Source organism: Pecten maximus, unplaced genomic scaffold (assembly GCF_902652985.1).
Source record: "Pecten maximus unplaced genomic scaffold, xPecMax1.1, whole genome shotgun sequence".
Lineage (NCBI taxonomy): Eukaryota > Metazoa > Mollusca > Bivalvia > Pectinida > Pectinidae > Pecten > Pecten maximus.
In genome coordinates this window covers 14,478-35,500 of record NW_022979167.1, presented here as the reverse complement: position 1 = coordinate 35,500, position 21,023 = coordinate 14,478, and the positions used below count along the sequence as shown (strand labels likewise).

At 35.8% G+C, this 21,023-nt stretch overlaps 1 protein-coding gene and 1 long non-coding RNA gene across 2 annotated transcripts in view; both read left to right on the top strand.

Moving 5' to 3' along the window:
* Positions 1 to 1,808: 1,808 nt before the first annotated feature.
* Positions 1,809 to 21,023, top strand: part of LOC117318280 (DNA polymerase epsilon catalytic subunit A-like) — a 33,269-nt gene continuing 14,054 nt past the window's right edge. Inside the window, exons 1-13 of the mRNA XM_033873283.1 lie at positions 1,809 to 1,936; positions 2,626 to 2,706; positions 4,170 to 4,307; positions 5,085 to 5,239; positions 5,825 to 5,899; positions 6,730 to 6,862; positions 9,194 to 9,301; positions 10,159 to 10,269; positions 11,800 to 11,885; positions 13,936 to 14,055; positions 14,927 to 14,987; positions 15,745 to 15,816; positions 16,239 to 16,352. Of these exons, the coding sequence (XP_033729174.1) occupies positions 1,928 to 1,936; positions 2,626 to 2,706; positions 4,170 to 4,307; positions 5,085 to 5,239; positions 5,825 to 5,899; positions 6,730 to 6,862; positions 9,194 to 9,301; positions 10,159 to 10,269; positions 11,800 to 11,885; positions 13,936 to 14,055; positions 14,927 to 14,987; positions 15,745 to 15,816; positions 16,239 to 16,352 (1,263 nt within the window). The 5' untranslated portion in view covers positions 1,809 to 1,927. The remainder of the gene's footprint in view (positions 1,937 to 2,625; positions 2,707 to 4,169; positions 4,308 to 5,084; positions 5,240 to 5,824; positions 5,900 to 6,729; positions 6,863 to 9,193; positions 9,302 to 10,158; positions 10,270 to 11,799; positions 11,886 to 13,935; positions 14,056 to 14,926; positions 14,988 to 15,744; positions 15,817 to 16,238; positions 16,353 to 21,023) is intronic.
* Positions 19,250 to 20,346, top strand: LOC117318281. Its single transcript, XR_004530323.1, has 3 exons — positions 19,250 to 19,419; positions 19,739 to 19,836; positions 20,257 to 20,346. It is a non-coding gene; the product is annotated as an uncharacterized LOC117318281 (long non-coding RNA).

The window sequence follows — 21,023 nt, the reverse complement described above, 5'->3', positions numbered from 1 at the left end:
TCAAAATAAATTGATGCTGATGAGATTTCCCCGTAAAATTCCCGCGAGATTTCAACAGATAAACAGATTTGGAGTTATATACCTCGTGAGGAAGGTCAATTCGTTCTGAAATTCTTTAATTACGTAAATTAAGATTCGCTTTCTTCACAAGAGTTTCAAAACACTGGTTAAATACCTCTGATTATGTATTTACTTATCGTAGTAGCTTCATCAATAATTGAATATATGGTCACGGGTACCACATTTAGGTCAGCATCCTGGCGAGAGTTCTTCGAGAAGTATTATGGCGGATCACGGAGACAACTCTGAGCAGTATGATATCAGAATATGCGAATTAAAGATTTCCAGATTACACGGTAGGCTAATACATTGCAAAATTGTATTAGAAATGTTTAATTATACTAAGTTACACGATATCCGCTATTTATAGCATATTCGAGGTTCATTGTTTTGCATCACTACCGTCAAGGGAATCGTAGCTCTGCAACGACCATCTGTCAGAAATTGTCCGTCCGTCGTCCAGAGCTACGTTATCGCAGCTAAATAAAGCCCTACTTCAACAATGTTAGATGTTTTACACGGCGAGATACTTTTGACAGGCATCGCAGTTGGCAAAATCATATCCGATAGAAAAGGGGCCGACCAGTGGCCTCTTCAGTTATAGGAGAAGATAAAGCCCTATATTTGAAAATACAATCTGACAAAATAATGTTTTCATTGAAATCTCAACTGAACTGGCCATAATCTTATTAATGTAAGCTAATGTTGGATTTTCACCTATCTGACGTAATAATATCGGTCCCCGTGATTACGCTGCACCCAGCTTTGCCCTTGGTATGGGACCGGGCGTAAATAAAAAAAATCTGCGATCTCAAAAAAAGCAACATTTTAAAGGAAAGAAGTAGTTTTTGGAATTAAGGTTTACTTGAAGTGTGGAATCGAAAATATCATAAAAATAAACCGTTTTTCACTTATAAATAGCCAAAAACCATAAATTTTCATGGTTGAGTGGGCAAACTCAAAATAACGCTCTGAAAAATGTCAATTGACGCTTACAAAAGTTCTAGGTATTGCTTCCTTTTCATTTAAAATGTCAGATTTTTCAAATATTAATTAGGATTTATAAGAAAAAATGAGATTTATTCATTAAGTCATTGTTGAGAAAATAAATAATATCAGTATTCCTGGTAAGGGGATCGGGTCCAGGTGCGGCGTACACGAAATCACAGGGACTAATAATATCTATCTTCTTTTGTTAAAATTCGCCAATGTTATGATTTCTTTATGCTTCTCTTTGCAGTTACTCAAATTTTTAACATCAAATTTAGCTTGTGACCAGTATTTTAGCAGAAATTATTTCATAAATCACTAGAAATCACCCTCGCATTGAGAGCTGACTTGAAGTTTTGCTATTTTAGTATTTTTTGGAACCCTTATTATTTTAACAAAATTATTTTAATTTATCCCAACAACCAAAAGCATGCAACTAATGACATCAAAGTAGTTCAGATGATGTTTTAGTTCATTAAAGATCATTTATAATATATAGATGATGAACAGGCATTCTAATCTGGCCACAATGAACAATATTACAGCTTAATTTACAATATGTATTATATATATCATACCACATTTAGTAAACAAATGCCTTTGCATATTGCAAAGATCTTGATTAAACCCTAATTGGATATTATATTTGTATACTGTCAAACTATTCCACTGACGGATCCAGATGGAAATTTCCAGATCGATCAGCATCAATATTTATATTTATTGTTATATTATTTTGTAATCATTTTGAAGTTTCAGTCGAGAAGATTCCTCTGAAAAGAGATTAGAGCGTGCAAACCTAAATGATGAAATTGATATCAAGTTTGGATTTGAGAGATACAAGGACCCAGTGGAAAGGACGGGATGGCTCATCAACATGCACCCAGTAAGTATGTAAGGCCAAACAAAGAAAAAATCCATTTCTGTCTAAGTGTTTAAAAAAATTAGAGAAAGTTGGTATATAAAGCGTTTCATGTAAAAAAATATATGGGCTTCCTTTGAGTTGCTAAAAAAATATAAGCACAACTAATTTGGTCCTTTATATATATGTTGAAATGTCTAATATATACATGTCATTACATGGCCCATCTGTTAGTTCAATTTTGATGTTTGTATGTAAGATAAATAATATCCAATAACATTTACAAGTTTTTAATCTTTTGTTTACCCGACCTTGCTAATTGAAGTTCCTAATTTGAATTTTACTTTTAAGATTTTTTAATTAACTGGACTTTTTTCTTCTGAGCATGATAAATCTACCAGTTTAGTTGCCTGCAATGTTTTCAATATCACAGGCATAAGAATGTTCAGTTAAATTACAATTTCATATTTTCCTGTATGTTGGATAAATGTTAACTCCCATGGAAAACTGCAAAACATTCATGAAAGCGTTATTTCATCTTTTTCTCTGAGCTGTTCTCACCTCTAATATTGAGCAAAGATGTGATTCCAATGTTAAACAAATTCTGTACCATTAGATTCCCACTCAGTGTGCAGAATTCACTGAGATTCTGTCATAGCGGCTATGAATTTCCCATGGAATTTAAACTGTTATTTGATGCCATGTGTTTTTAGGCTGATATTTTGGACGAGAATAAAAGGCTTATAAGTGCTGTGGATTACTATTTCCTGGAAGAAGATGGAGGAAGATTTAAGGTAAAAGTTATTTCTTATAATGTACTATGTTATTTTTTTTTTTTTTTTTTTTTTTTTTTTTTTACTATGTACTATGTTATTAATAGTGAAAGGAAGTTGTTAAAATAGTTTATTTTTAAGAAAATCAAATCACTGTTTTTGAAATGCAGTATCATGCACAGGGGACCAACACATACTTTCTGGCTTAGCCCGAGTTTTCTCTGGCCCTGTTACCATGTCTGGTGTAGGGCCAGAGCGCACTACTATATGAAAACGTGGAATTATCCGACACCATTTGGTGTCGCTAAGAATTTGGTGGATATACAATAAAATCGGGTGTGACATAACACCTACCTTACATATATGGATAAATGAGATATTTATTTACCCTGGAACACCCATTTAGTCCAATCTAGGTGGTTTATTCCGCCCGTATAGACCCTCGCTTTACGCTAGTCAAAATTTCGTACTGCTGACCCGCCATTTTGTAAGTGACAGTACGACTAACCACCCGAATCGGAACTCAATGGACCGAAAAGACCACGTATCATTTATTGTGTTTTTCGTCTTACATTGTTTAAAATAAGAAAACTAAGCTTATTATTTCCCAAAACCTGTTATATCCAATTTAAAAATTCATTATTTATGAATTATAAGCGGTAAAATATATAAAAATAAATGTTGTATTTTTTTTCTTTTCGCTCCATCGCGCACTGATTAGGGTAATTAGGCCGACCGCGACCTACATGGTTAGCAATATGGCGCCGAGTCAAGTATGAAATTTTGGCTAGTGTACAACGAGGGTCTATACAGACGAAATAAAACACCTAAGTGGGACTCAAGGGGTGTTTTGGGGTAAATAGATATCTCATTTATCCATATATGTAAGGTAGGTGTTATGTCACACCCGATTTTATTGTATTTCACCAAATTCTTAGCGACACCACATATAGTAGTGCGCTCTGGCCCTACACCAGACATGGTAACAGGGCCAGAGAAAACTCGGGCTATTTCTGGCTCTGATTCAAACTCTGGGACAGGTCTTATGAAAGGTCAGTAAAATACCATAATTTTTCCTCTGTACTTGGTGGGGCCAACACATAACATCAGGCTGTAAGTCATGGGGTCTGCTTATAATAGGACCCTTATACTCCATATGTATTTCTGTGTCATTTTGAAATGCGGTGCATCATCGTTTCTGTGCATGTTGCATTAATGAATTCTTTTAAAATCTTTTCCTGAATAATCTGTTGGTGTAAAGTCATATTTCAGTGGTGAATTACTTGGATGAACCTCAGCAAATTTTCCGAAAAAAAAATGACCTTGACCCATATTTAAGGGGTCAGACTTTGTTTAAAATAACTTTTTATCAACCAAAAGGCCTAAAGTCATTATATATGGCTAAGAGGTTTCAGGAATGAGGGTTTGCAAAGAGAAACAATTAAAAGGCTGTATAAAAGAGAACTCGCGTTTTTGTGTTGCAGGCAACCTTCCCTTTTCGTCCCTACTTTTTTGTGGCCACCAAGAAGGAGTACGAGCGAGAAGTGGCATCGTTTCTCACCAAGAAATTTTCTGGAAAGATTGCATCAGTGGAGTCGGTGTATAAAGAGGACTTGGATCTGGTTTGTTGTTCATCTGATGAAATAAGGGGGTTAAAGTATAATAGAATCTAACATGTGTCTGTGAGGTAGACAGGCATGGTTCAACCTAAGTGAAAGTTTTGCTGAGTGTCCCTGTCCACTAAATAAACCCATGTTTGATTATGTATTCTCATATTCTTATAAATACATCATTTGCTATTGTAAAAAAAAATCTAATTTGTCTATTAAATTGACCATAATCTTCATGTTCCAAAAGGGGGATTCGCCATATACAACAAATGTATGACTTGATAGAAACAATACACCGACATCATGGAAACAATGAATTTTAATGACGTCATATTCTGTGTAGCTGCCTTTCTTCACCCCGGTAGTGACATATTTGTCTTCTTCGTGCCTGCTACCTGTACCTGTACTATAATGTATAATAATGATCTATTCTTTAGATTGTGATCTAGTATAGAACACTGGGCTACGTAATTGAAGGTCCCTAATTCCTGTCCTGACACGGGATACTTTACTCGATTTTTTTCCAGTCATTTAATGATCAGCTGTAAATGAGTACCAGGCAAAGCAATGCAAGTATGTTGTGTGTAAATAGTTAGCACCGAAATGTCAGCTTGAAAAAGATATAATAGGTTGTTTCTAAAGCCCTAATATCAATGGATATTCAGCTAATTGGTGAGAGTGTCCAGTAAGGTTTTAAATGAACTTTCCAAAAAAATTGCTTACTGACATCCAGTATTGATTTCGAGATGTTTGGTGTTGTGTTTCATGCAGATCTTGTCTCACCTTTAGGCAAACCACCTGGTGGGCCTGAAGAGAACCTACCTCAAGCTGTCCTTTCTGTCGGTAGAGGATTTGACCAAGGTCAAACGGGAAATTAATCCCGCTGTCACCAAGAACAAGGAGCGTGAGAAGTCGAGTGAAGCCTACACAACAATGTTCTCTAGGTACAGTATTTTTCCTGATCTATTGGGGAAATTGGCATATATGTGAAATTGTGAAATTTTTTGTACAGTGTAAGCAAGAAATTAGGAAAATTGTTTGTGGTTTGTATTGGAAATTGGGGAAAAAATAAGCAAATATTTCCAAGAATCACATTTTCAGCGATTCAGTCCTATGCAAAAACTATTTTGGGATTAAATGTATGTATTAGGAAAACACACTTTATTATCAAGAAATGTAGTGCCAGATTTTGAACAAGGGTGCAAAAAACATTTTCAAACCACTTGCCCCGTGTAAGTAGAGGTCTGAAATCCGCTTGCCTAAGTTAAATATAATTGCAATTCATAATTGAAAGAAAACAGTATATAATGTAATTATAATTGCTGGTATATTTTGTTTTGTTTTCGGTTTATTTCTTTCTTTTTTTTCGCTAATCCCTGAATTCTGGTCCAGATTTTCAGTCAAGTTCTAGCCATCCTCGAAGATGTTCTTCTGTTTAAACATTTGTAACATTGAGACAAGGTTATGATCAAATTATGTTTCCCAAGAATATTTTCCTTTTAGTGGGAAAAATCATTGTTTCTTTGCAGTTACTTGACCGGTGAGGACAGCAAGACCAATTCCAAAAAGATGGTTGACCAGATGGACAACTTAATGGACATCAGGTAAAATTGATAAATAAGGTAGTTGACATCTGACCGGTAAAATTGGTTTAGAAATCAGATAGTGGACATCTGACAGGTAAAATTGGTTTAGAAATCAGATAGTGGACATCTGACAGGTAAAATTGGTTTAGAAATCAGATAGTGGACATCTGACAGGTAAAATTGGTTTAGAAATCAGATAGTGGACATCTGACAGGTAAAATTGGTTTAGAAATCAGGTAGTTGACATCTGACAGGTAAAATTGGTTTTAGAAATCAGATAGTGGACATCTGACAGGTACATATGGTTTAGAAATCAGGTAGTTGACATCTGACCAGTAAAATTGGTTTTAGAAATCAGATAGTGGACATCTGACAGGTAAAATTGGTTTTAGAAATCAGATAGTGGACATCTGACAGGTACATTTGGTTTAGAAATCAGGTAGTTGACATCTGACAGGTAAAATTGGTTTTAGAAATCAGATAGTGGACATCTGACAGGTAAAATTGGTTTTAGAAATCAGATAGTGGACATCTGACCAGTAAAATTGGTTTAGAAATCAGATAGTGGACATCTGACAGGTAAAATTGGTTTTAGAAATCTGATAGTTGACATCTGACATGTAAAATTGGTAAATCAGATAGTGGACATCTGACAGGTAAAATTGGTTTAGAAATTTACAGGTACTACCATAGATGCTTAAGTGGCTGTACATCTGGTCCGACATATATTGCCATATGGCCACAAATATATCAAACTTTACAGTAAATAGTGGCTTATAATTCAGTACATAAGTATTGGTGTAACTAGAGAGAAGTTGATCATCTGACCTTGTTTTATGTTATACCAGAGAATACGATGTTCCATACCATGTGAGAGTGTCCATAGATCTCAAAATAAATGTAGGTCACTGGTACTCGGTCCGGGGGCGTGGCTCCTTACCTGTAGAGATCCTACCTCGGGAAGACCTCGTAGACAGACCGGTATGTATACGCATTAAGATCTTGATCAATTGAAGTCTTTAAATAGTCTTAACTTTCTTTTTAGAAAAATTACCATATTTATCTTGCAAAATTTGTACTCAAGGGCTTTGACTAGGGGATGCTTGGACTTACCTAGGGCCTCTCAGAGGTCAATATTTGGCCTAGATTCTTCTCAATTTCAATCTTAGATTTCTCAAATAGATTTGCTTTCCCAAGCAGATTATTAACTTTCACTTTCCATCAAATGAAAGTTCAAGCACTGAATTTTTCAAGCATAATTGTACCATTTGACTATTAGGTCAAACAATTTGTGATTGTCTTTGCTTAATACCTGCTTTGTACAACCACCCACAAAAAATTTCCAAAAAATGATGAAAATGCTACAAAATTTTCAAGTTTTGGGTATTGGGCAAATTTTCAAAAAATGCTGCAAGTTTCTGAGATGGACCTATAAGAGAACAGTGAAATAGCTCTTAATTACAGTATAACTGAACTACAATACAGTTCATTAAAACTCTCCATTACTCAAAAGAATAAACTAAACATTCTTTAAATTACCAGACAGAAAAAAAAAATTATTTGTTTACTAGGCTTTACTTAGACCATTTGAAATTTTCATTGTTTGTGTTAACTTGAGCTTTTCGGAGGGTGGTAATAAAAAAATGTGTTAATTTGAGCTTTTAGGAGGGTGGTAATAGTGTAAAGTATGTAACGTTTGGAAGGTGGTAATAGTGTAATGTATGTAACTTTTTGAGGGTGGTAATGGTGTAAAGTATGTAACTTTTGTTGGGTGGTACTGGTAATAGTGTAAAGTATGTAACTTTTGGAGGGTGGTAATAGTGTAAAGTGTGTAACTTTTGTAGGGTAGTAATAGTGTAAAGTGTGTAACTTTTGTAGGGTGGTAATAGTGTAAAGTGTGAAATTTTTGTAGGGTGGTAATAGTGTAAAGTATGTAATATTTGGAGGGTGGTAATAGTGTAAAGTATGTAACTTTTGGAGGGTGGTAATAGTGTAAAGTATGTAATATTTGGAGGGTGGTAATAGTGTAAAGTATGTAACTTTTGTAGTGTGGTAATAGTGTAAAGTATGTAACTTTTGTAGGGTGGTAATAGTGTAAAGTATGTAACTTTTGTAGGGTGGTAATAGTGTAAAGTGTGTAACTTTTGTAGGGTGGTAATAGTGTAAAGTGTGTAACTTTTGTAGGGTGGTAATAGTGTAAAGTGTGTAACTTTTGTAGGGTGGTAATAGTGTAAAGTATGTAACTTTTGTAGTGTGGTAATAGTGTAAAGTGTGTAACTTTTGTAGGGTGGTAATAGTGTAAAGTGTGTAATTTTTGTAGGGTGGTAATAGTGTAAAGTATGTAATATTTGTAGTGTGGTAATAGTGTAAAATATGTAACTTTTGTAGGGTGGTAATAGTGTAAAGTATGTAACTTTTGTAGTGTGGTAATAGTGTAAAATATGTAATATTTGGAGGGTGGTAATAGTGTAAAGTATGTAACTTTTGTAGGGTGGTAATAGTGTAAAGTATGTAACTTTTGTAGGGTGGTAATAGTGTAAAGTGTGTAACTTTTGTTGGGTGGTAATAGTGTAAAGTGTGTAACTTTTGTAGGGTGGTAATAGTGTAAAATATGTAACTTTTGTAGGGTGGTAATAGTGTAAAGTGTGTAATTTTTGTAGGGTGGTAATAGTGTAAAGTGTGTAACTTTCGTAGGGTGGTAATAGTGTAAAGTATGTAACTTTTGTAGGGTGGTAATAGTGTAAAGTGTGTAACTTTTGTAGGGTGGTAATAGTGTTAAAGTGTGTAACTTTTGTAGGGTTGTAATAGTGTAAAGTGTGTAATTTTTGTAGGGTGGTAATAGTGTAAAGTGTGTAACTTTTGTAGGGTGGTAATAGTGTAAAGTATGTAACTTTTGTAGGGTGGTAATAGTGTAAAGTGTGTAACTTTTGTAGGGTGGTAATAGTGTAAAGTATGTAACTTTTGTAGGGTGGTAATAGTGTAAAGTGTGTAACTTTTGTAGGGTGGTAATAGTGTAAAGTGTGTAACTTTTGTAAGGTGGTAATAGTGTAAAGTGTGTAACTTTTGTAGGGTGGTAATAGTGTAAAGTGTGTAACTTTTGTAAGGTGGTAATAGTGTAAAGTGTGTAATTTTCAGAGGATGGCATTAGTATAAAGTATTAGCTTTCGGAGGATGGTAACAGTGTAAAATGGTATTTGGTAATGTATAGAAATATACAAAATATACAACAGACAATTCTAGTTTTCAGTCGAACATATTTACTCTTTAATCATACAATCTGTAATCTGGATTTTTTTTCTCGATGTTTTACAGGATCCGGTTGTATTGGCGTTTGATATCGAGACCACCAAACTTCCACTCAAGTTTCCCGACTCGGCCACGGACCAAATAATAATGATCTCCTACATGATTGACGGCCAGGTCAGTAAACGAGTCACACATCAGAAACCTTACTTTTAGGAACTGGAATTTCTTTACTTGTATAAAATACTGTATATACATCAACGAAATGTATCAACTTAGCATGCTCTCCTAGTTTGATTTAGCAGGACTTATTCTGTGGGCTTTTGAGGCCATTAATGGGCCCCATTCCCAATTGAAATTATTTCATTTTAAAGCCAAATTCCCAAAATTTGCAGTTAACTACTGAAAAAATCTTTCCCAATTCATCAATTTTCTTCACAAAATGAGACAAAAGGCCCCATCCCAAACCAGTGAGAAAAAGCCCTGTTTAGTATATAAGTTAGGGAGGAGACTTATTTGTTGTTTAGCTTAGTATTTAAAAAACTGACAATTTGGCAGAAATAAGAAGGGGACTTCCTCGTAGGCTTATTTGCAGATAATTACTGTTTATGTATTAATAGTGTGTCACTCAGATTATGGTCAGGGCCTTTCATGGTTACCTGGCAGAAATTGGGATTATTTTGCATTTTTTTTTTTTTTTTTGTGCAGCATACGTGTAAGCTATAGGGGAAGAAAGAACATAGATTGTAGGATTTCATGTTGTAATATAAAAAGATTTTTGATTTAAAAGATTTTTGGATTTTTCATGATTTTGTTGGGGAAACAAAAAACATCCACAACCAGGAATGGGGCCCAGATTAAAAGGAAGTAAACACTAAGGATCAATTTCTCTACATAAGCAGCACTTCCAGGCTATCAACTGAAGTTTATTTAGGCTGTCAACTTAAGTTAAGTAACTGATCCAAAATTATTCCAATTATTCCTGTACTCGTACACAGGTAAGTAACTTATAGATATAAATGTTGATTTTTCAGGGGTACCTGATCACAAACAGAGAAATAGTTTCTCAGGACGTTGAAGACTTTGAGTATACACCTCGGCCGGAGTTTGAGGGTCCATTCATCATATTCAATGAACCCGATGAAGTCAGTACCAGTCTCAAATCTCTACTTCTATAGCTATCTCTACCACTCTGTATGGCAACTCTGTGGCTTTGTATGACATTACAGGGAGTTTCCTACAATAGAAACTGGGTCCGTTAAAAGGACCCATTCCCCTAAAAAATCCTTGGAAATTCCCAATTTGCCACTAAAAAATTCCCAATTTTGAAGTCACTTTTGAATGATTAAGTATGTTATATATACAAAGACCTATACTAAGGTACTTTTGAAAAATAAAAAACAGCTACAGATAGCAAAATGAAATAAAAAATAATTTAAAGGCAATATTTATCAAAGAAAAACTGAAATTTGTATGAATTTAACTATTTTTTGTTTTTCCCAATGTCACATTTTGTTGCGTAGTAATAAGTTCAATGGACACTGAACCAAGTTGAAAAATTGTAGGAAAACACCTGGGTATCGTTTCACAAAGCTTCGTAACTAACGAAATTTGCGTAAGTCACATTTACGAATTACTAAGCGTTTCACAAAAACTTCGTAACTTACGAATGTTCGTAAGTTACGCAAAAACCTTGCGTAACTTTACGCCATATCAACCCTGTCGTAACTTAAGAAAACAATTTAAAATCGTGCGCAGGCATGCCCTTTTGAACAGAAAATGACGTCGTACTCATTTACAAATTAGCATAAGAGAACGAATATGCCTTGTGAGCGATTGTTTCGAGGTGGAAACCGGGTTTTGAAAGTCGAGGAGGGATGCCGGCAAAATACACATTGTCATGAAACTAATTGTACGCATATTCGCAGACTGTGCCAACATATGGTCTATTTTAAGAACATTATGTATGTCTTTGAGCTTTGAGCAAAATCTGTGAAAATTGCGTTGTTACTGTTTGTTTTAACGCATGATAAACAATAAGAATTAGAATTTTATAGAAAAAATGATCTTCCCTCAATAATAGGGTTGTTTTGATAGAACAAATTAAAGTTCATAGTCTGTGTACGTGACCCGGGAATAGGACCGGCGTACAATTTTCACCCCAGAAGTGTCGTCCTTTTTTACCTCCAAGTTAGAGAGTGGTATATTTTTACCGGGAGAACGTACGATTTTGACGTAAGATACGAAAAAAGTTACGAACACCTTTGTGAAACGCACTTACGAAATTTTTAAGTTTTGCGTAACTTTTTCGTAAATATTTACGAACGTTCGTAAGTTACGAAGCTTTGTGAAACGATACCCTGGATTATTGTGTTGCTGGACCATTACGACTACTGTGTAGCCACTGTTATCAGTGCTTTTTTTTGTGGTCTTTTTGGAGCCGTTTATTGGCCCCATTCCCAATTGGAATTATTTCATATTTAAGCCAAATTCCTAAAATTTGGAGTTTACTCCTGAAAAAAATATTTTCCAATTCACCAATTTCTTCCCAAAATGAGACAAAAAGGCCCATCCCAAACCAGTGAGAAAAAGCCCTGGTTATGACTTCTGTGTGACCCTGTATGACTTTATGGTGTTGATTGGCTGTATTTGTTTTCATTTCATATTTCCTTCAGGTCACGTTAATACGGCGATTCTTTGACCATGTACTGGATGTACGTCCGCATATCTTTGTGACATACAACGGCGATATGTTTGATTGGTACGTTCCAAGCTTCCATGCTTAAAGGTCGATTTTTAGTACGGTAAACAGCGTAACTCAACCATATTTCCTAGTGCCTAGTTATTAGCTCACCTGCCCGAAGGGCAAGTGAGCTTATGCCGTGGTGCGGCGTCCGTCGTCCGTCCGTCCGTCCGTCCGTCTGTCCGTCCGGCCGTCCGTCTGGCCGTCCGGCCGTCCGGCGTCAACTTTTTCATTCAAACAACTTCTTCTCAATAACCAAGAGGCCCAGGGACTTGATATTGGGCCTGTAGCATGCTGGGGTGAAGGGCTACAAAGTTTGTTCAAATAAATGGCCTTGACCTTCATTCAAGGTCACATGGGTCAAATAGGCTATAATCTTCAAACGACTTCTTCTCAATAACCAAGAGGCCCATGGACTTGATATTGGGCTTGTAGCATGCTGGGGTGAAGGGCTACAAAGTTTGTTCAAATAAATGACCTTGACCTTCATTCAAGGTCATATGAGTCAAATAGGCTATAATCTTCAAACGACTTCTTCTCAATAACCAAGAGGCCCAGGGACTTGATATTGGGCCTGTAGCATGCTGGGGTGAAGGGCTACAAAGTTTGTTCAAATAAATGACCTTGACCTTCATTCAAGGTCAAATGGGTCAAATAGGCTATAATCTTCAAACGACTTCTTCTCAATAACCAAGAGGCCCATGGACTTGATATTTGGCCTGTAGCATGCTGGGGTAAAGAGCTACAAAGTTTGTTCAAATAAATGACCTTGACCTTCATTCAAGGTCACATGGGTCAAATAGGCTATAATCTTCAAACGACTTCTTCTCAATAACCAAGAGGCCCAGGGACTTGATATTGGGCCTGTAGCATGCTGGGGTGAAGGGCTACAAAGTTTGTTCAAATAATTGACCTTGACCTTCATTCAAGGTCACATGGGTCAAATAGGCTGTAATCTTCAAACGACTTCTTCTCAATAACCAAGAGGCCCAGCGACTTGATATTGGGCCTGTAGCATGCTGGGGTGAAGGGCTACAAAGTTTGTTCAAATAATTGACCTTGACCTTCATTCAAGGTCACATGGGTCAAATAGGCTGTAATCTTCAAACGACTTCTTCTCAATAACCAAGAGGCCCAGCGACTTGATATTGGGCCTGTAGCATGCTGGGGTGAAGGGCTACAAAGTTTGTTCAAATAAATGACCTTGACCTTCATTCAAGGTCACATGGGTCAAATAGGCTGTAATCTTCAAACGACTTCTTCTCAATAACCAAGAGGGCCAGGGACTTGATATTGGGCCTGTAGCATGCTGGGGTGAAGGGCTACAAAGTTTGTTCAAATAAATGACCTTGACCTTCATTCAAGGTCACATGGGTCAAATAGGCTATAATCTTCATACGACTTCTTCTCAATAACCAAGAGGCCCAGGGACTTGATATTAGGCCTGTAGCATGCTGGGGTGAAGCACTACCAATTTTGTTCAAATAAATGACCTTGACCTACATTCAAGGTCACAGGGGTGAAATCGGCTCAAATCTGTAAACAATAATTTTGCGATAGCCAAGAGCCTCCAAGACCTGATATTAGGCCAATAGAATGCTGGAATGAAGGACTAGAAAATTTTTAATATGAATAAAACTAGCTTACAATGATATTTGAATAAAGAGGTAATCAACATAGTATCTTTAGAAATGACTTCAATCAACTTCAAAGTTGCTGTAGAGCCAGGTGAGCGATACAGGCCCATTGGGCCTCTTGTTTATAACATACTGTAAATATACTAATTCTGGTGTGATCAAATTTCAGCCCAGAACTGAGATAAGACAAATTAATGCAATAATGATTTGGCGGTCTTGCACTATTTATCTTAGAAAACAATAGAAAGAATCTGCAATTAGCCCGATCACGATTTAACGGATTGTCTATGACACGAAAAGCGCTAAAATAAGATACCACTGAAATATGGACTTCTTCAGTATCTTACATGCATATATATTTGACAATGATATACACAAAAACATGTGTGCAGTAAACATCAATAATTCATGGTTTACATTATCTACACCAGGCCATTCGTAGAGGCAAGAGCAGCTCTCCATGGGTTGGACATGTCTCGGGAAATCGGCTATCAGAAGGATATCCAAGGGGAATACAAGTCTCGTCCGTCTATACACATGGACTGTCTGCGGTACGTATCAACAGGATATCGGATATTTACTATTACCTGTTTCTGATATTATGTTGGAAGTGTTTATGGTGATTTTAGGGTTTTTATACCCCTCGCAACGAAGTTAGGGGGGTATACTGGAATCAGGTTGTCCGTCCGTCCGTCTGTAGACACAACGATGTACCGGCTACTCCTAAACTACTGAGGGAATTTCAACGAAACTTTGTGGCAATAACCCTTATACATTGTAGATGTGCGTAATTTATATCATGTTGCGATTTTGTGGGCTACCATGGTTACCAGATCACTATACTTCGTTTTTTGGGTGAGGGGGAATTTTGTCCAGTCAACTCCTCTTTTTTTAAACTGCTTCAAGTCAAACTACACAGGAGTGATAGGGACCATGTGTAAATGTGCATGCATGATATTTCTCTACAGAATTTTTGGTTTCCATGGTTACCAGGTTTCAATACCCATATTCTTGTGGAAAAATTTGTCAAGAAAACCCAGACAACTCCTATATAGCTATCAACCGATTCCATTTGAAATACACAGGAATGTTAGGAACTCATAATGTGTACATATGCATGCAGGTTTTCCCCCCACAAATTGCTGTGGTAACCTGTTCACTAAAAACATGTTTTTGTTGGAAAATCTTCACCGGAGGGTATGTGTTTGCCCTCTGGACAACAGTTCTAGTTTCTGAGGGCTTTTTGGGGGGTGATAATTGGCCCCAGTCTAAATTCAAATTATTTGATATTAAATCCAAATTCCCAAAATTTGCCTTTTAAATACTAACAAAAATTTCGTTCTCCCAGTCAAAAAAAATGGTCTTGTTCTTGTTGTTTGTGAAGCCGCAAAATGAAAAAAACTGTTGTTCTTGTCATCGCAGTTGGGTCAAACGAGACAGCTACCTGCCTGTGGGAAGCCAGGGTCTAAAAGCAGTCGCCAAGGTAACAACTCTCACTTTATTTAGTACAGTAGTATGCTGTATTGTGTGTTGATATATATAGTGATAATGGTAACTCAGAGTGTCATCCACGTAATCTCTAGTGAAGATCTCAAGTGTGTAGTTCGACTCTTTAGCCGTATCGGTTTGTGTTTCTCGGGAAACAAACAAAACATTTGTTAAACTTTCATGGCCTGTATTCGTGCAGCCATTTTCATACACAAACATAAGATCTGTGTTCAACCCAACATCCTTTAAACTCACTAAAAGCCAGAAATAGCAGTTTAAATGAAAAACATAAACATAAAAAATAAAGCTGATAAAATCTAGTTCATTTAGGATGTAACACTGTACTAGCTCCCTAATTGTAGCTTGGAAAAATCTAATTAGATTTGTGGTTGTAGCAAAGAATATTCACAGTTGTTTGTGCTTGTAATTAGTGCATCCTCAGTCAGTCATATTATAGTTTGTGTTTAAAATAATGAAATATATTTTGTGGTTGTAGCTTGAAATAATCAAATTAATTTTGTGGTTGTAGCTTGAAATAATAAAATAAATTTTGTTTGTTGTAGCTTGAAATAATCAAATTAATTTTGTGGTTGTAGCTTAAAATAATAAGTAGTTTTGAACCACAAAAAAGTGCCAATAAGTTATTATAAACAATCATTGGTTTGAGCTGCTGAAAATTCTGATATCTATAGATATCAAAGTCTAGTTTGATTAGGTAGTGACCTTGTTTGATTGTACTTGAACATTTGCAGGCTAAACTACGTTACAACCCTGTAGAGATGGACCCTGAGGACATGTGTCGTATGGCCAGTGAAGAACCACAGGTAAAGTTATATGTCCTAACAAATACAAATTAGCATAATTAATACAATATTAATTTGATATATTTCAATTAAATCAGTAAAATTAATTTATCAAAGTACCACAGAAGAAAGTTAAAACATACAGATTCTTTTAATGTTGTATTCTAACATCTTAAAAGGCATTGGTGAAGTCATATGAAAGTTTTTAAATTTTCATCCTTTTTGAATAACTAAAGAAATCATGAAAAAATGGATACCCTGAAAATAACCTTTATAGAAAAAACTTGCCAGTTTCTTAATTTCTGCCAAAAAAAAAAGTCACATTAATTTTGCTTTAAACTTTTATTTAAATTATGAAAATATGAACCATCAAAAAATACCTTGCAGGCTTATATGAATTTTGATTAAAAATATTTAAAATCAAACTTTCATTATACCTATAGGTCTTGTCCAATTACTCTGTATCCGACGCCGTGGCGACCTACTATTTGTACATGAAGTATGTCCACCCGTTTATATTTGCCCTGTGTACCATCATCCCCATGGAACCAGACGAGGTAAGTGATGAAACTTAGAACCAGGAAATATATCTTGAATTTGAAATAAAAAGAGGTTGGTTTCAAATTTAACAATTTAATTTAATTTTCCTTTTATCATGGTTGAAGATTTTGTTCAGGGGATATGTTAGGGATATTGTTTTTCCCATTGTTTATGTGGACAAACAGGGTTGTCTGTTTTTAGTCCCCTACCGGTGAAACCGGGGGGACTGTAGGTTTTGCCTGCGTTCATCGGTCTGTCCATCCGTCAGGTTAAAGTTTTGGTTAAAGTTTTATAATGGCACACCATTCACTTAATAATGGTATAAGGATGCTGATTCTTTGCATAGAGGTTCTTTGGGTGTGTACCATTACTTTTGTACAGATAAAACTGAAAATATTATTTTCATCTTTTGAAATTTTTGGCATATTATGGACTTAGGGCTGTTCCAGAATTAAATGTGGGGGGGAGTCGGGCGGCAACTGAATTGTTTTTGTATGGGTGGTGGGGACGACACTAAATTGTATTTTATGTGTGGTGGGGGTAAAAAAAAATGAAATGCATGTGTGGTTGGGATCGACAAAAACCCATAATATGAAATTCTATGGGTAAAACGGACCCAGGAAATTAAATTGTGTGGGTAAAACAGACCCAGGAAATTAAATTGTGATGGGTGTCATCAAAAAAGGTGTCTTGTTGTTTATTCACGACTTCTACCGTTCGCGGATCCGGAAGTTCAAGGGAAGTAACTTCTCGTTTCGTGCGAGAACTAACGAGACTGCAGACAAAATGGCGGACACGTGGACGACGCACGATGTGGCTAGGTGGCTAGGCGAAAATGGCCTAGCTTCCGTCGTTCAGACATTCATTGGTAGGTAATTGAGTTGGTTCAGTCAAGCTTACTGTCATGGTCGTTATTGATTATTTCATGTTCAGTTATGTCGTGTTTGATGACAAAGTTTTCGTCGTTCCTTCGATAGTTGATGATGATGTTTTCAACGCTACTGAAAAAACGTTCACATAGTTTCAAACGATGTTGTATACAAAATGACGTTACAGACAACTTTTATCAATTTATTCTGTGATGTTCTTGATCAATTTAAACGTGACGAAAGTCTCGATCCCCAGACCTGTTCATGTCTGGCTGCTGCACAATAAAGGGAGATTTATATATAACTCGTTGTTATTCGGAGCGACGATGTAGGGCGGATACACCATACCCTTACTCTTGACACTTTCCTATTTCTCCTAAAACTAAAAATCCAGGTAGAAATGTTTTGGGACAAACAGTATTTGTTTACACGGGGGCCTAAATCATTAAGTAATCACGAAGACCATTATCTCTAATCCATTTATTGTTAAAGGGGCATCCCGCGAAAGACAAAATGTCAATTAATAAATGTACATGCTGTCAACACTACCAATTTTATGTTCCTGCTAACCGAATAATCAAACTCCGTTCCGAATGGTCAGTTTGACCACTCGTATTGTTCAGAAAAGCCTCATAAACATAGCGCTGATCACGCAACGTTACAGTGGTGGAGCAAAACGTCTGGTCAACGGTTGAAATTCCGCTAACTATTATTACATCATTCGTTTTATATGAATAGATATCGGCAAAATCCGATCGCCATAGTTCATAAGAATACCAACTTGATATGTGTATGTAGTATTTAGAAAAAAGGGGGAAAAATGTTTGCTTTCGCGGCATGCCCCTTTAATTCCAGGTAAATAGCTGTTATAAAATATTTATCAATAACTTTAATTTAATTTATCATATTATATTCATCATATGTACAGTAGCAGGTAAGCTAAGTGTTAAAACAACACCCCAGCAATATTGTTTACTTAAATTTTGGAGACAACCAGGATAGATAATTTTCAGTTATGGGAGAAACGGATGACACCTCAGTATATTAGAGTTATGTGTAGGAAACAGGAATCCACCAGTCCTATTCGTGTGGTATTATTTTATGATGTTGAAAGAATTCCTGCATTTACACAAACACAATTGAGCGGGAAATACAACATCGAATGAGCAACTGTATCTGAAACATGTACTGTAAATGTGTAAAATATTTTATTCTATATCAAACAACTTTTAACTTTACACTAGTGTTGTTCAGTATGTTATTTTAGCGATTGATGAGAAAAACATCAAACTTAACGTTGACATTGGATTTAGTGACACACTGTCATATCTGACAAAACTTTTTACCACACGATGTTGATTAATTCAGGTTTACTGTATACTCATAATATTCGCGGGATCAACCTTGACAGGGAAATAGCGAGCTTTAAGTCACCGCGATGTTTAAGCAGTCTTCAACAGACTACCCTGTCTGAGTAATGGTGAAATTTGAAAATTTCATTAAAATAAGTTTAATTCAATAATATTTTGAAGCCCCCCCCAAAAAAAGCCTCGGATCATGTTTTTCTAAATAGTATTCCCTTGATTATTAACTTTACCTGGTAATGAGTTGGCATACTGTTTTTATACTTCAGCAGTACTTGTATGTTTAATTGTTTATGAAGGGTGTTAAGGTAATGGTGTATTCGCCCTAATTCAGTGCGTGTAAAAAACAAATTGCATGTTTATTTTGTGTTTTAAAGGCAAAATATAAAAAAGATTGTGTTTTCGCTTTCACATTTGAAATTATTATGATTGGTAGGTCTGAAAATTATTTTGTTTGAATATACATATTTTTGGGGAAAATTTTTCTAGTTCAAATACCCAATTATTCGTCTATTTTCAAGATAAGATACATTATCAATATTAATGGATTATTACAGATATATCATCAACAGTGTTGATTTTAATTTATGTATGACTAATTTATTTTCTTTATTTTATGAAAAACTAAATTTCAAAAATGGTAATAAAAAGTTTAGGATAGCACCAAAAAATTAGGGTTGGTAGGGAAAGCGAAAACAACAATTTTTTAAGCCTTCGTTGGATTAATTAGTTGCATTTCGCCTAACAATTGTTGGTTTATAATATTTGCAGAGTTTGATAAATCACATGTTGTACAGGCTGGCAGGCTAGCCTCAACCCTGCTTAGTCTATTCACCTGAGGACACACACAGGTAATTACTAATTAGCTCCAAAAATATTATTTTTGATTATGTGTAATGACTTAACATTAATAGTACATTAATATTCAAGTTAACATAACATATATATAAAACTTTAAATGAATTTTACATTTAATTTCAATTCTATATATACATATGTATATATATATTTTAGAAAATAATTTTCCAGTTTAATCATCAATGCACATAATTATATGTATATCTACCATAATGGTGTAAAATAGTTTAGAATACATTAATAAACATTTTGGTACCAACAAACATGTACACGTATACAACCATATAAAAACCGAAACATTTTAATTTTCAGATGAAGAAATTGACGGACTTGGCATGGGTGCTCTGACGGATCAGGACTTGTCGACACTCATACCAAGCATTGGGAAACGTGCCCGATTCCGTGCTCTGGTAAATGTTTCGCCGCTATTAAATAAAAAAAAAAACTGTTATTTTAGTTATAATTGCTTCCTGAAATAATGTTTATACTGGGCCCCTGAGCAAACAGTGAGCAAATCGTACTGTTGCACCCCTACTTTCCATCTGAACGCAAAGTTTGTCCTAACTATTGTTGTAAAAGTTGGCTAATTTTAATGAAAATTGGTATTCATGATTTTTGTATTTTATTTAATGACTCGCCTGGCACAAGCATATGGAAATAGGGTGTCATCCTTTGGTCAACTTTTCTTTTGAATATAGCAACTGCTTCAAAACAAAAATACCTAAAGTTTGTGAAAAATGCTACTTTGAGCTATAAAGAAACAAAATGCTCAGGTTGATAAGTGGCCAGTATAAAATAAAAAATAAAAAAATCTTTATTTTTTTCTGCAGATGTGTAAACTTAAGCCAGATACCCCCCAGAATTATCCACAGCCTCTTCCAATGACTGATCCACAGCCTCTCCAACATATAGATCCACAGCGGCAGCCTCTCCCACAGACTGATCCACAGCGGCAGCCTCTCCAACAGACTGATCCACAGACTGATCCACAGACTGATCCACAGCGGCAGCCTCTCCCACAGACTGATCCACAGCGGCAGCCTCTCCCACAGACTGATCCACAGCGGCAGCCTCTCCAACAGACTGATCTACAGCGGAACCCTCTCCAACAGACTGATCCACAGACTGATCCACAGTGGCAGCCTCTCCTACAGATTGATCCACGGCCTATACCACCACCTCCCTCTGGTAGCTCTGTAAGTTTCTTTGATATGACTTTTAGACAAGAAATATGTCTGCTTAGGGTTGCATGGGCAAACAATCTATGGTAATTTGTGCTACTTTCCTATATTAAACCACTCCTCCTTTTTTGACACTTTTAAATTGTGTCTAACATTCGAATAAAGAATACATTCATTTGAAGTATACCTGTATTGCCCACACGTGGTGTGCAGTGCATTGACCTTCGCTAAGGTTCAAGGTGAAATAAGTGCAAAATGTTCAGTAAAATCTTGTTCAAAGGGGAGACAATGAACAAAAATCTCCAGTTGAAAGTATTAATAAAACACTTTTTCTACCCCACAACTTAATACATTTTATAGCATTATATATATATTATTACAACCATAGAATGTTTTGGATCGGGGTGTAAACTGGC